The following is a 14,641-nucleotide window of genomic DNA, read 5'->3' as shown; positions in this document are numbered from 1 at the left end:
ATCTAGCAACAATTTGGGAAGAGAATACTCTCTGATAGTCATGAAGTTAAACCCTATTTTATTCCTTCTAGTTAATGGATCTTCAGTCTTAACAATTGCATAGGTAAAACCCATACAGGCAAACAAAGATGTTGTATTGATTATTTAATACCTTAGTTCTCTTTCAAAATGATGAAAAGGAGGAGCCTTTTAGAAAAGATGACTTTTCAAGAGTCAACACTGACAGGCACAGACTCATTACAGCACTCAAGTAGCTCACTGAGGGCTACTTTCAAGCCACACAAACAGTGCAAAATATGAATCCTTGTACCGTAAATGTCAGGGGATAGCCATGTAGGTAAAGATAAGGCATGAGGTGCCAGGAACCTGCTGTTGTTGTTACAGGCCATAACTTTTCTAGAGATAGACACAGTCTCAGAGTACAATGCTACAACAAAACACTAAAAGTGTCTGTAAAAATAGCTTTATTAAAATAGAAACTGTAGGAAGAAGGATGTGTGGAAATCAGAATGAAAAAAATATTTTACGTTTTACCAACAAGATGAACTCAGAACTTGGTGGATTTCATAGATGAGAGGTTTATAAAAGTGAGTCTACCTGTGAACTTGACTTGCATGGCTTACAAACCTGAGAATAAACTTTGAAGTTTAATTTTTCTTGGTTAGTTTTGGTTAAAGGAATTTCATCCAGGGAAATATGTCAATAATAACAAAAAAAGTCCATAGAGTTTGTTAGTGTTTCAACTGGGAGACTGAAATTGACATTTGAAGCTTCAGTTTTACCTGGAGAGAAATCTCACTGCAAAATAACTTATTTCTGCCACCTGCTGGTCTAGTGCAAGGGCAGAAATCATGACTTTCATGCAGCTTAATTTCAGATGTGAGTGCTTGCAAAAGTTTTGACTTTTCTTTCCTCAATTGTACAGGCTGAAGGTATTTTACAGAGAGAAGAAATGACCATTTGCATTAACAGTGGCTGTAAGTTACACAAAAGAATTAGATACAGATGAGGTTTGGGGTAGAGACATGGGGTGTAAAGCTTGATGGCAATATCTGATGGGTGCAGTGAAATACGTCTTAAGACACAGACGTTGCTTTGGTTGACTGGAAATTGTCTTCACACAATACATAGCAAAAGACTCAGGAAAGAAAAATCATTGAATTGTAAATGTTTAGAATTGATTTCTATTACTTCTGTGTTTCAAGGCAGCATTTTTAAAATATTAAATAGACATCTATTGCATTTACTAATGGGTCTTAAAAGGTATTAAAAACAAGACTCATTTCAAGCCAAAAAATATTGCTAATTATTAAAAATTAAATCCGTTTAAGAAAGATATTTCTCTTCATAAATTTCCATTTAACATTTCTGATAACATTTCTGTTGTAATTGCTATCATCAGCTGTGAGATGTTTAATGAAAAGCATGTTCTAAAATTACACTGTATGTATTTATGTTTAGAGTCTGGATGTAGATCTCTATTTACTATTTATTTACAGTAAATTCCCATACACTGGACCTGAACAGACCATCTGATATGGTACCGGGTTCTGATAGTCACGTGTTTGTCAGCCTGAGAGGTAAATGTAATTTTTTATCAATAACTTCTCCATAGGTGACAAGAGACATGCCCCTTTGTGCTGCTCATTCCTGAATATCAAGTGTCCATTCCCTCCTAGTTTTTCTGCTATGGCTCAAATGGTCTGTGCTACATGCCCAGGTCATAGAACAAAACAGCCCCAAGGCTGATCCAGTACCTTTCCTCTTTCTAATTACTTCTTCTCCCTTGTATTAGATATAATAGCTTTATGGGGTCCATCCTGCTTCACTGTGACCAGGCTAACTTTATGGGAAGGACAGAACAGAAGGGAAGAGCTCACCTTCTCTAATAACCCCACACTGCATGTAGGTCTGTAGAAATCTGCTTTAGTCTTCAGAGATAAGGATGTCAGACTCTGACATGTAAGTTCTGGAAAGTTTTGTTTCTCTAAAGAGAATATATGTATAATCACACATTCATTTAATCAAATAATCGTATACATATATAGTTATATACTCATGTATATGTATTTTAAAAACATCTCCTAGCAAGTACTTGTATTAATGATAAAAACATTTTTTCCCAGAAAATGTAAAATAATGCATTCTTGACAGATAGGCTACTGGCTTCCATTTCAAATCCCTGTTCTAAAGTATGGGGATGCTTGAATTCATCAAATGAGAAGATTGCAGAGAGGAAAAAAAAAAAACCCTCTGCACAAAATGTTTGGCATGATTAAGGCATGATCTTTTTGCCTCTGTGGGAGGATCAGGTCTGGTCTGACAAGACTCTTCCAGCCGGAACCTGAAGCACCGGTCTTTCCCCCTTTCCTTGTTTCCCTGCCTCCTGTAGCCTCAGGACAATCTCCTCCATGCTGCTTCACTCCCCCAGCCTCCTTTCTCCATCTTTCCCAGGGCCTGGCAGCTCATCCTTGTTCTTCCTCCAGCTTTAAAAAGTTGGCCAAGGCGGCCAACAGCATCCTGGCTTGTATCAGGAATAGTGTGGCCAGCAGGAGCAGGGAGGTGATTGTCCCCCTGTACTCGGCACTGGTGAGGCCGCACCTGGAATACTGTGTCCAGTTTTGGGCCCCTCACTACAAGAAAGACATTGAGGTGCTGGAGCGTGTTCAGAGAAGGGCAACAAAGCTGGTGAAGGGTCTGGAGCACAGGCCTTATGAGGAGCGGCTGAGGGAACTGGGGTTGTTTAGCCTGGAGAAGAGGCGGCTGAGGGGAGACCTTATCGCTCTCTACAACTACCTGACAGGAGGTTGTAGTGAGGTGGGTGTTGGTTTCTTCTCCCATGTAGTTAGCGATAGGATGAGAGGAAATGGGCTCAAGCTGTGCCAGGGGAGGTTTAGGTTGGAAATTAGGAAAAATTTCTTTAGTGAAAGGGTGGTCAAGCATTGGAACAGGCTGCCCAGAGAGGTGGTGGACTCACCATCCCTGTAAGTGTTCAAAAAATGGGTAAATGTGGCACTTTGGGACATGGTTTAGTCTAGTCTACCCTTGATTGGTTTAGTGTGGACTTGGTAGTGTAGGTTAATGGTTGGACTGGATGATCTTAAAGGTCTTTTCCAACCTAAATGATTCTATGATTCTATGATTCTATGATTAAGTAGCTGAAAAGAGTATTTGATAATAAGAAGTAGCAGGCCATGCTGGAGCATCAACCTATAGTTAGAATTACCTTTCTTCATGTTACACCAGCCAGTTTTAAATATAACATGAACTATGGCTTGTGTTTTTTACAACAGGGAATATTATGGACGAATCTGTTGAAAATTGTCTTAGTCTCACTGGAGTTGAGAAACTTATTCAAGTGCCCACAGGCTGTGCAGAGCAAACAATGGTGAAAATGGCCCCTGCAGTCTACGCTATTGAGTACTTGGAAGCCAGTGAGCAGTGGGTGAACTTTGATCCTGAACGGAAGGAGGAAGCCATTAAAATGATTGAAAAAGGTACACGGGGGAAAAAAACCCAGAGACCAACCAACACAGACACAGTCTTTATTATCCTTTTGTAATGCACGCTAACCATTGCTAGTTGCTTAAGGAGTGAGCATTGTCTTAACGCAGCCACGCAGAAATGCCTCTGACAATGTGCAGACACACATGAGAAACAGAACTGGTGAGGAGGACTTAGGTGACTAATTGCCTACATCTGACATTGTACAGTATTGACATTCACAGCCCACCTTCTCTCTTGCCTAATTTAGAAGCAGAAAGTAAAATCTGAGCTGATCAGTGTCAACTCTTTTCAGAGTAAATGGACAGCGAAGGCCAGTTGATCATTTCCTCCTAATGTAGATGTGCAAAATAGATCAAGATGAATCATGTCCTAAAAATGCTTATTTCTCCCAACAGATCATAGACAGTGCTTAGTATGGCCAGCTGAGATGTAGACATCTCTGCTGGAGATGTCTGTAGTTGGCAAGAGGAGTATCACTAAGGAAACTCCCAATGGTAATCATGATACTGACACTTTCTCTTCCACACTTCTGTATTCATTACATGAGCTACAATGACTCCAACAGCCTTGGACCAACCCAGGGAGGGAGTTTCCTTAGGGAGAAGACAGCTGCAAAGCTGCTTCTTGAACAGCCCACTCCAAGATGTGATCCAAAGCTTGTGTTAAATGTACAGCAAAGCCAGGACCACAGCATGTGGAAGTGGAGGTGTTCCAGCTCACAGGCACTAACATAGAGCCCAAGAGTTATCAGTATTGTAGCAGATACAGATGATCTTTTTAACTGTAATGGTGGGCACGTGGCATAAAGCAATATAATGTACCAGTCTTCATGATCTTCAGATAACGTGACACACATTTCATGAGTGAAAAATAAGGGGATAAATAGAGATTAAAAACATGCTAACAGTTGCTGAATGGAGGTCTTTAGGCAATCTTAGATAAATAGGCAAAGTGACATGAAATCCTGCCGATGGGTATTTGATATTATCAGCAGCATTTAGTCCCTACATTATGCTTTTATTGATTCTTATCGAAGTTCACTTATGTAGAAAATGAGTTGTGTGGCTATGATACAGACTTTGTCAAGATAATAGCAGTCAAGATCAGAGGCCACAACTAATGATTTCTAAGCCTGTGTCTGACCCAAGAGATAATGTTTCGTATATTTTTTGATTCCATGCACCATAAAGTCAACAGCTTGAAAAATTGTCAGTAATGGGAAATAAGTTTCCCAAGATTTACTACACGGAAAATGCTTTGTAACTATAGATACCTGCAGTTTTCAGGTTATTCTCATGGCTCAATTAAGTCAAACAAGACAAAGCACCTTCTAAGACTAGTGCTTTTTCTGTGTCAAAGGCCTGCTGACCCAGACATTTCCTCCTTAATGTACCAGTGAACGCCTTCATGTACTCTTCCACTAGTCAATCCTGAACATGTCCGTGTTAGTACAAGTGATGTATGAAAATGCCTGAGAAATATGTGTATTCTCTGAACAGTTATGTACTGTCCTGTTCGTGCAGGTTATACTAGGCTGCTTGAGTTTCAGAAGGTGGATGGTTCCTATGGAGCGTTTAAAACAACGCCCAGTAGTGTATGGTAAGTGTATTTTTTGTTTTTTGGGGGGGCGGGTCCAAAATATTTCTATTATCATTTAATGCATCAGTTTTTCTGGGGGGACGTATTTTCAAAATCTGGTGGGCATTCACAGCCCACCTTCTCTCTTGCCTAATTTAGAAGCAGAAAGTAAAATCTGAGTAAAATCAGTGTCAACTCTTTTCAGAGTAAATGGACAGCGAAGGCCAGTTGATCATTTCCTCCTAATGTAGATGTGCAAAATAGATCAAGATGAATCATGTCCTAAAAATGCTTATTTCTCCCCACAGATTATAGACAGTACTTAGTATGGCCAGCTGAGATGTAGACATCTCTGCTGGAGATGTCTGTAGTTGGCAAGAGGAGTATCACTAAGTAAACTCCCAATGGTAATCATGGTATTGATACTTTCTCCATGGTGGAGAAATCTGGTGGGCATGGTGTTGCCTATATATTTTGTCACCGATAGTCAACCATGTAAGTCTCTGAGCATGTTTAGTCCTTGATGAAGGAGATTTATAGTAAGCCACTGATTATTTTGCATTTGCCACAGAGTAGAAACAGAGTTCATGCTGATGTTGAACGATAACTCACTAGGTTCCAGTGAGTGCACTGCACTCAATATGAGTCTACGTACAAAATTAGTATGTTTCTTTTCCTGTCAATATACTCTTCTATAAATACATGTGAGCACAAGTTTGGAACATTTTCTTTTGTGCAGGCTAACTGCATTTATTGTTAAAGTACTCACAAGGTGCAGAGAATACCTTAATATCCAAGAGAGTCACATACGCAACTCTATTTCCTACTTGATTAATCAACAGCAGGCAGATGATTCATTCCATGACCATCACCCGGTATTGGACAGGACTATGCAGGTAGGTCATCCGTATTTAGAAAAATCTGTTGCACATTTAGGGCAGCTAGGGATTGAAAGGAATATAGTGATTTGTTGAGTAACAAGAAATGTATCTAAAGAAAAGGGATCTGTAATGTAAGAAGTACAAAATCTGTAATGTAAAATTAATTTTTTAAAAGGTCTGTTATGTCAGAGATGCATAGCTAGCAATTCACCACCTTTGTCTTTTGATCCAGTCTTAGATAATTTTGCAGCTGACCTATGCCTCTAGAACACTTAGAAAATTAATTCTGAGAACTTTGTGCTTGGTAAAAAAATATGCCTTTTATTGCCAAAAGCAATAGAGCCATAGAATTGTGATTTAGTTTTGAAGGGACCTCCAGAGGTCATCTAGTCCAGCCCTTGCTCAGAACAGGTCTAGTCAGATCAGATTGCACAGGGCCATGTCCAGCTGAGTTTTGAGCACCTCCAAGGATGGGGATCCCACAGTCTCTCTGGGTAACCTGTTTCAGTATTTAACCATTCCCATGGTGAAAAAAAAAAAAAAAAAAAATCTTAATACTTAATCAGAATTTCCAATAGCATATGTTAGTCTACGTATTCCCTATAAGTGTCCAGAAACACAAAACTGTTACATTGCCAATGCATCTAAGATATGAAAATAATGTGCGTCTTCCAAAATTCATTGAAAATGCAGATACCTTTGTAGTGATCTTAAATGAAAAAAATGTATTAAATTTATTAATAAGGATCTTTGTCAAATCACTAGTGAGGCTTTCACCCTCAAAGCCAGCTCCACAGTTGATGTAACACTGCTGGGGAAAAAAAATCAGCTCAAGAACTGGCCAGTTTTTTGACCTGTGTTCATGCTGAGATACTTACCTTCTATTTTACATTTGCTTCAGGAGCTGTGCATGATAATTGTGTACAGAGACTTAAGTCTTTCCAAGTGAACAACCTGTCCTAAGGATAAACATTTGGGGCTGAGTGAAGGAGACGGTTGTTGTCAAAGGTTTTTGAAGACCCTAAGTTTGTTGTCAAAGGAGAGCATGAGCAAAAGAGTCACAAAGAAGAATAAGAATGAAAATGCAGATTTAAGGGGAAAAAAGCTAGTGAGGACACTGTGTTTATCAAGAAGAGGAATAAAAAATGGTCTAGTAATGGTGTATAAATACTTTCTACAGGAGAAAAGTTCTGTGTGTTGGAGGGCTGCTTAGTCTATAGGGAGTAGCAGAGAAACAGGAAAAAAAACCCACTAGTGCCTGGAAATTGAAGCCATGAATATTCCAATGGGAAATTGTAGATTTTTAACTATAAGTTAGATAGATAAATTTGTTGTTGATTACCAGCTGAAGGACGTAGTGGATTCCTAATTTCTTAACGTTGTTTAATGCAAACTGGCTGCCATTGTAGAAGATAGACTTCAGGCAGACACAAGTTATTGAGCAAAATTAAAGGGTAAAACTACATGGTCTGTGGTCAAATGGTTTGACAAGAAGGTCCTTGACTTCATGAAAAATTATTTTCTAAATTTAATCGTAAGCATATATATGCACATTTAACTTTTCGTATTTCATCTTTCAGGGTGGCATTGGGTCAGCAGAGGAGGATTTGGCTTTGACAGCCTTTGTAACTATAGCATTGCAACAGACTCTACAGGTCTACGAGTCACCTGACGTGGTAGGAAGCCTGACTGTTTATCTTTTAAGTCTGAACGCTATTGCACAATGGCATGTCCACCCTACTATCTTAAAGTACTGCAAATGAGGAGGTAAAAGTCTGTTTACATCTGTGGTAGATAGGAAAATATGCCGTGGCCTAACGTACAACAAGGTGTTTTGAGCTACGCACTCCATCATCAGTGGCTTTAATCACTAAGCAAAAATTATTAAAATTGTCTCCAAAATTACTACAATGAAGTATTCTAATTTCCTAGTCCTCTCACCAGCAGTAACAGTTAGTAGGTCTGAATGACCTTTTCAAATGGATCCATTCTCTTTTCACAGGTACAAGTGGTTAAAAGAGCAGTGGCTTACATGAAAAACCAACTTTCAAGAAATACTAACTGCTATTCTACAGCCATCACTGCTTATGCTCTGACGCTTGTGCAGTCTGATAGTGAAGAAGCCCAGTTTGTGAAAGAAAAATTAAGGGGCTGTTCTGTTTTTGATGCAGGTACTGGTAACCATTCTTAAAAATTGAGTTAGAAAGCACTTTTCCTAATTAAATCACTTTGAGCACTCTTATATGAACAAAACATATTCAAGTGAATGAAGACCATTTAATTTTATAAAAGCCCCTATGTATATGTATAATATACTTAATTATTTAAATTACATAATTAAATATTTCAATGTTGAAATTGTAATATTTAATTTGTGTAATTAATATCACTATAAAGTAACAACTTAGCATTGTGAAGTTTGGATTGTGATCCTATCTGATACTGGAATTGGAACAAAACCATGGTAAATAGTCATTTACCTTTTCTGCTTCCCTGGCAGCCTACCAAAATTTCCACACCCCTAAAGTGCATTAAAAAAACATCCAAGCCTACTGAGAAAGAAGAAACTTTTGATGGGTGAATAGGAAGGAACAGCTACATATGGGAGTAGTCCAGACTGGATTTCTGACCAAGAGGGAAGGTGTCTTTTCCATCCAACCTGCTTTCAAAGCTCCCCACCAGTTCTGAGTACTTTTTTCCAGCTCCACACAGATGTAGCCTCTTCCTCCCCCAGCACGTGGCTGTGGTCAATGCTGAGTCAGTTGGTTGTTGTGGCTGTACTGCCACGCTATTAATTTCTCCCAATTTGTTTGGTAAATACATTATGGTTTAATAGCCATAGTTTAAGCATAGGGAACATGCTTCTCTTTAATCAAGACTGGACTTATGGGCATAATTAATACTATTATCTCTCCAGGACCACCAGACACAATGCTACCAATCCGTCAGATGACATCATTGTACAATGGGATCATTAGACTTTGATGGTTGGATAAGTCAAAATTGAAAACTGTGGTTTTCCTTTTCCATTATCTCTGCTTCCCAACTGATTTGTTGCTCTCATGACAGCATCTGTGTCTTGTGGTTCCTCAGCGTTATGACATGAAATATCTACTGTGTAGAACAATAGTCTTTTTTGGCAAAAGTCTTTACCCAGGGGATTCAAGACTGAGTTATTCTTGCAGCAAAGCAGCAGCGCTACTGGGGAGACGGCAACACTGCAGTCTCAGTGGAAACCACTGCCTATGCATTGCTTCAAACATTGCTCCTGAAAGACAAGGAGTACGCAAGGCCTATTGCTACATGGCTGACAGAAAGAAGGAACTACGGTGGAGGATACTGCTCTACACAGGTGCCTGACCACCAGTCTGGGTGGAGTTTCAGGGGGAGGGAAGAAAACAGAAGTCCCATAAAGACTTTTTTATTTAGATTTGCAAGCATCATAACAGTTAATCCTGATCTTCTTTGGTGTTTGAAGCACTAAAGATTTTGGCTCATTGCTAAAAAATGGGCCAAAATAAAATGGTTTTAAGCCAGCAAAGATTCTTTGTCTTTATGAAGACTTATGATAATCAAAGGTCAGAACTCCAGTGGTTTTAGGGTTTTAATGCTAAAAAAAGAAGCTGGGAAATGAAACAAGTAGTCTGTGGAGGTAGGAACAGACAGATACAGGAGAACTTCAAAGCCACAAAACACACAAAACTGACAAATAGCTCCAGGTGACTGATCATGTCATCTTACATATTGTTGAAATAACCTGGCATAATTGTTAGGGCTTTTTGCATTTCTTTCTCACCTAGGACACAGTGGTGGCCCTAGAAGCTCTGTCAGCATACAGCATACAGACACTGAAGACTGCTTCCACCAACCTGACTGTAGAACTGGGAACAGCCGGAAGACAAAAAGACTACCGTATTACTCTGGCTGGTACTGATGAAGCGATTCAGAAGCAGCTAGAGGTACACAACCATCCATTGTTTCAAGCTTTTTTCCTCAAACAGGAGAAACATTGGATCATCTGGCCTAGTTCTTCTCATGTTAAGCAATCATGTTATATCTGGTTTATAATACTTTTTAAGAACTGAATCTGTAAAATAACAAAGTATTTTTAAAGAAAAAAATGAACAGATGCTTAGCAGCACACTTAGAGGCCCTTTCTGGCTTCTTCAAGGACTTTGGTGACATGAATCTCCTCCAATACAGGTAAAGCAGCCAGGAGCCCATCTTGCTAGGGAATGAGGAAGAATATCAGAACAACTGATATTCAGTGTGTTGGAACCTGTGAAAATGTCAAACCCAGGCTACAGAGGAGAGGGTGAAGTTGGGAAAATATGTCTCCTGGGCCCCAGAAAGGCAGAGTAAGATGCACCAGCCCAGCACATTAAAATTCTTATGAGACTTGCGGTCTCATAACTCCTTCCATAGTTAAAGGTTTTCCTTACCCTGGTTCCCCAGTTCTGAGTGGTAAAGGCATAATGCTGAGCACAAACTAAATCTCTTTTTTTTTTTTTTTTTTTTTTTTTTTTTTGGCCTTGGTTTGCAGTTTGAACTTGGGAGAAAACTTGAAGTGTCTGTACGTGGCAGAGGAAATGGAACAATGAGTGTAAGCTGTAAAATCAGAAATTCAAAGTCCAACTGGACTTCTTTTAATCCCTTTTTGAAAACAGAGTGAGAAATTACTTGCCATGGCTTCATCCTTTGTGTTCCTGCCTCCAAATTTCTAAAATCTGGAGCCTACAGACTGCCCTGATGGACAGATCGTTTTTCCTGTTTTTAACTTTGATAAGTCCATGAAATGTCAATGATGATAGAGGTGGCTGGAGTTTGAAAAACCCCTTTGTGGTTGGGAGTGGAGAGTTATCTCAAAGGTCCCACACCATCTGTGATTTGCACCTGGGGCCTCTCCTGCTTATACCCACAACAGTCCTCTGCATCTAGTCCATGCCTCTGGAGACTGGTGTTTCTCTCCACACTCCCATGTCCCATCAACATTTGCAGAAGCCCTGGATGAGTAAATCCCCTTGTCTTTTAAATGATATTTTTAGTGTTTTGTTGTTTGTGCATTCATCTTAGATACTAAAAGTGTACTGGTCTTCTGAGGTGAAGAACAATACTTGTGATGATTTGATGTTGACAGTAGAAATGGAAGGGAGCATTAAGTACTCTGGTGAGTGAAAAGGGAGGTGGTTGGGTCTCAAAGGTGACATGTTTGGCTAGCTGCTAATGATAATTAATGGGTTTCCAGCCTGGGAAAGTGGGAATAAATGAATGAAACAAGGAAAGAGAGAGGCCTCTGAACTCCGCCTAGCTATTGTTTCATTCAGCTTATTAACATTTTTAAATAGTTTAATAACTATCTGCATGACTGTAGGTGTAGTGGGTACCTAACAGATACACAGGTACTATTAGTAACTCTTCTTTCTTAATTGGGAGGAGAGCAAGGTAAACTCCCTTCACAGTATTCCTGGCTGCCATGAGGGGAAAGCCCAGCTCAGTTCCCTGGCTAATAAGGGACCTACCATGTGGCCTTAAAAATTCTTTGGGGCAGATCTGTCATAGGTTTTTCATATGAGCAAGACTGTGTTTTCCATCCCCTGAAGTATATATTCATCATCCTCTCTACCTCTGTCTGCATTTTATTTCTGTTTGAATAGCTAACTTTCGAAGGCAAGGATTGTCCTTTACATATTTATGCATAGCCTAAACCCCATTCTTAGCTAGATCTGTTGGTTATTCTTACTATAATTATACCTAAAATTTTAACTCTGCATGATTTAGAAATACTGAGATGGTGTACAGCAAACTTTTATAAACCCATAGAGATGGCATGACTGCCCACTGGTATTTATCATTATACAAAAAGGAGCCAAATTACCAGGTCCTCAGTCAAATTTGTGCATGGCTGATCATGTCTGTCACCTCCAGAAACTGCATACTATGATGAAAATTATGATTATGAGGACTCAGTTGCTGCAGAAAACAATGCGTTTGAGCCACTGCCTGAAATAGAGTGGTTTGATATCCACAGAAGAAGGAAAAGGGATGTGACCTTTCCCAGTAAAGCAGAATCGCTGCAGTACAAAGTCTGTGTCAGGTAGGTCTGCAAGATCAGCTCTTAGAAAATGCGTTAATTTTTGTTTGTAATTCTTCGTCACCTTCTTCATATACTCAAGCTTGGCATCCAACCTGGTGATCTTCTGTGAGTATGCATACATGGTGAGTCTGCATCCTCTCTCCCATGGCAGGAGAAAAGGTTTCCACACAATGTATTAGGTTTAGATGGTTTACATAGACCTCAAATGTCCATTTCAGATTCTGCCCCATCAAACTCTGGGGAGACTCTAAAGCGCTTGCCTGGCTAACCATTTGAAAGAAGTCTTTTAATAAATAAACCAGATACAATTAGAATACAGTAATAACACATCTACAGAGTTTCATTGCTTTCTGGAGAGATTCTGTTACTTCCTTTGTGGTCATCCTCCGGCCTCATAAAAAAGAAAAGGTGTCTAGTACTATGTGGGGGAGGAGAGGGCAGAAGGGATATCCTGTTGTGGCAACCAAGAAATAGGCAAGGGCAGAGCTGGTGAGAAAGAAATCCTTCTGTGCAGAATAACACTGAAATATCTGCTTTTGCTCCCTTTCACAGTCTGGCAAGGGTCACAGAAGCACAATGCGGTGGCAGTCCTGAGTTTCCCTTCTAGAGAGGTACAGGGTGGCAGGAGCAGGTTTTGCTCCCCAGTAGAATTTAGCTTTTCCACTGACTTTTGACAAAGCCTCGGGAGGCAGTGGTTTTTATCCCCCCCCTCCCAGACAGTAGCATGAACAATGGCAGGGGAAGACTGGAGTTACCCTAATTCCCAGGTTTCACTCTCCCTAGTTAAACATGTATTCAGTGAATTTGTGTGCTGGCTGAAGCATCATTTTCCCCATGAATTGCTATGTAACATTTATTAACTATCAGAGCCACTGTTCTGCAGGACATTGCTGTTAGGGTGAGGCTTAAACAATAATGTGAACCTCCCTTTGTTGTAGTTAAGACACAGGAGAAAAACTGAAGGCACTGACTACATCACCATACTTCTTCCCTGCACAGTGATACATCCCTTATGGGGAAAGGAGGCTGCCAAAATAAAAGTTTCTGAAGTACTGCTAAGTGTATGTAGAATAACTCATGGCAAGGCACCCGATGTGAGTGCAGAACTTCATTTTCCAGCAATGACACAACTACCTGATTTTTGAGAAGGTGGAAGTAGGGAAGATTGGAAGTCCAATATATATACCTAATAGATTGTTAGAGTGATGAATATTTTTGCCCTTGACAGCAAAGGTGATGTAAATTTGACTTTGCCTATGAAGAATTTGGATAAACTCATTTCTCCACTCTCTAGGTAATAGAGAACACACTTTGTCAATGCTGTTTACTTTCCCTATCTTCAACAGTGCTTTTATGGTGGGATGAACTGTCCTTTGAAGGTGATTGTTTCTGCCTATCAGCTATAAAGAAAGTCTAGATGACAAGCCCAGGCAAGACACCTGGGGTTTGGATGACCATTTAACTAGTTCAGATGACTAATTTTGCCTCATCACTCTTAATGAGGTAGGCAGCTAATTTTCAAATTAAAATCCACTTAGGAAAGTTAAATGGAGCAGGATGTCTTGTTTCACCATTAGTAGGCCTGAAGAGCCAAACTCTTCAAAGCAAGCTGGCTGTTCAGTGCAGATGTTCACTGCTAATGGTCTCCTTTATAAAGGTCCACAGGTTCCAATGCACCAAAGATGTCCCTGGTTGATCTCTCTCTGCTGAGTGGCTTGGAGCCTGACACAAACGATCTCGAACAGGTTAGAAACACACTTTTCTGTGCAATCTTTTATAGCCTTTTCTATAGAAAATTTGTCTTTCAAAATATTTCCAAATTCCACATAATAAGGAAAGGAAAACAGATTTTGGATAGATATATTTTCATTATTCTTGTTCTGATAAAATATTCGCTGGATATATACAAGAAATGAAAAGCTTGTGGTGAACAGAGTTCAGCCTTCTTAGTCCCTTGCAATAGAAATTAGGGCAAGGCTCAGCAGGGCACTTAAATGCGTGCCTGTCCTTACCACATATTGCTGTCCCCACTGGCACTGCTGTCCCACCACACGCCAGGAGGTGTGTGCTTGCAGGGGGGAAGGCAAGCACATCTTTTAGAGGCGGTTGCCAGCAGGACACAGTGACAGGGAAATGGGGCACAGCGCTCTGCAAAGGTGACTACAGAGTTTTGGGTTCTGAAGCCTGCTCCTTTAGGGGAGGTTTGCCCAGGTTCACGCGCTCACGGACTGTCTCCTTTAGGGAGGAAGAAAGAGGGCAGAATAAAAGAAACAGCTGAACAAAGCAAACCAGAGTGTAGAGGGTGGTCACAAAGGTGTTCCTGTTATGCTAGTTTTTGTGCTTATTTTTTTGTTTGTTTGCTTTCCTGCAGTTGGTGACATCTTCAGACCAGTACATTCAGCACTATGAGTATAAGGAAGGAAAGGTTTTGCTCTACTTCGGTGAGGTAAGCAAACCCAATGATTTTCCGATCTCTGCCATTTCAGATAGCATATATAGACTTCATTTTAAACCTAATCATTACTGGTTTTCACACTCCATTACCTTCTGGTGATTTTTGTCATATATTATTATTGAACAG

General features: G+C 40.0%; 1 protein-coding gene across 1 annotated transcript in view; it reads left to right on the top strand.

Moving 5' to 3' along the window:
* The window catches only part of LOC104038858 (complement C4), a 52,787-nt gene that overhangs the window by 28,302 nt on the left and 9,844 nt on the right, over positions 1-14,641 (top strand). The window contains exons 22-35 of the mRNA XM_075723613.1: positions 926-977; positions 1,500-1,580; positions 3,294-3,497; positions 5,031-5,106; positions 5,825-5,981; positions 7,547-7,642; positions 7,969-8,137; positions 9,152-9,318; positions 9,767-9,925; positions 10,510-10,569; positions 11,040-11,133; positions 11,892-12,060; positions 13,718-13,805; positions 14,432-14,506. Of these exons, the coding sequence (XP_075579728.1) occupies positions 926-977; positions 1,500-1,580; positions 3,294-3,497; positions 5,031-5,106; positions 5,825-5,981; positions 7,547-7,642; positions 7,969-8,137; positions 9,152-9,318; positions 9,767-9,925; positions 10,510-10,569; positions 11,040-11,133; positions 11,892-12,060; positions 13,718-13,805; positions 14,432-14,506 (1,647 nt within the window). The remainder of the gene's footprint in view (positions 1-925; positions 978-1,499; positions 1,581-3,293; positions 3,498-5,030; positions 5,107-5,824; positions 5,982-7,546; positions 7,643-7,968; positions 8,138-9,151; positions 9,319-9,766; positions 9,926-10,509; positions 10,570-11,039; positions 11,134-11,891; positions 12,061-13,717; positions 13,806-14,431; positions 14,507-14,641) is intronic.

The sequence above is a fragment of the Pelecanus crispus genome, chromosome 1 (genome assembly GCF_030463565.1).
Source record: "Pelecanus crispus isolate bPelCri1 chromosome 1, bPelCri1.pri, whole genome shotgun sequence".
NCBI lineage: Eukaryota > Metazoa > Chordata > Aves > Pelecaniformes > Pelecanidae > Pelecanus > Pelecanus crispus.
This window is presented reverse-complemented; position numbering and strand designations above follow the sequence as displayed.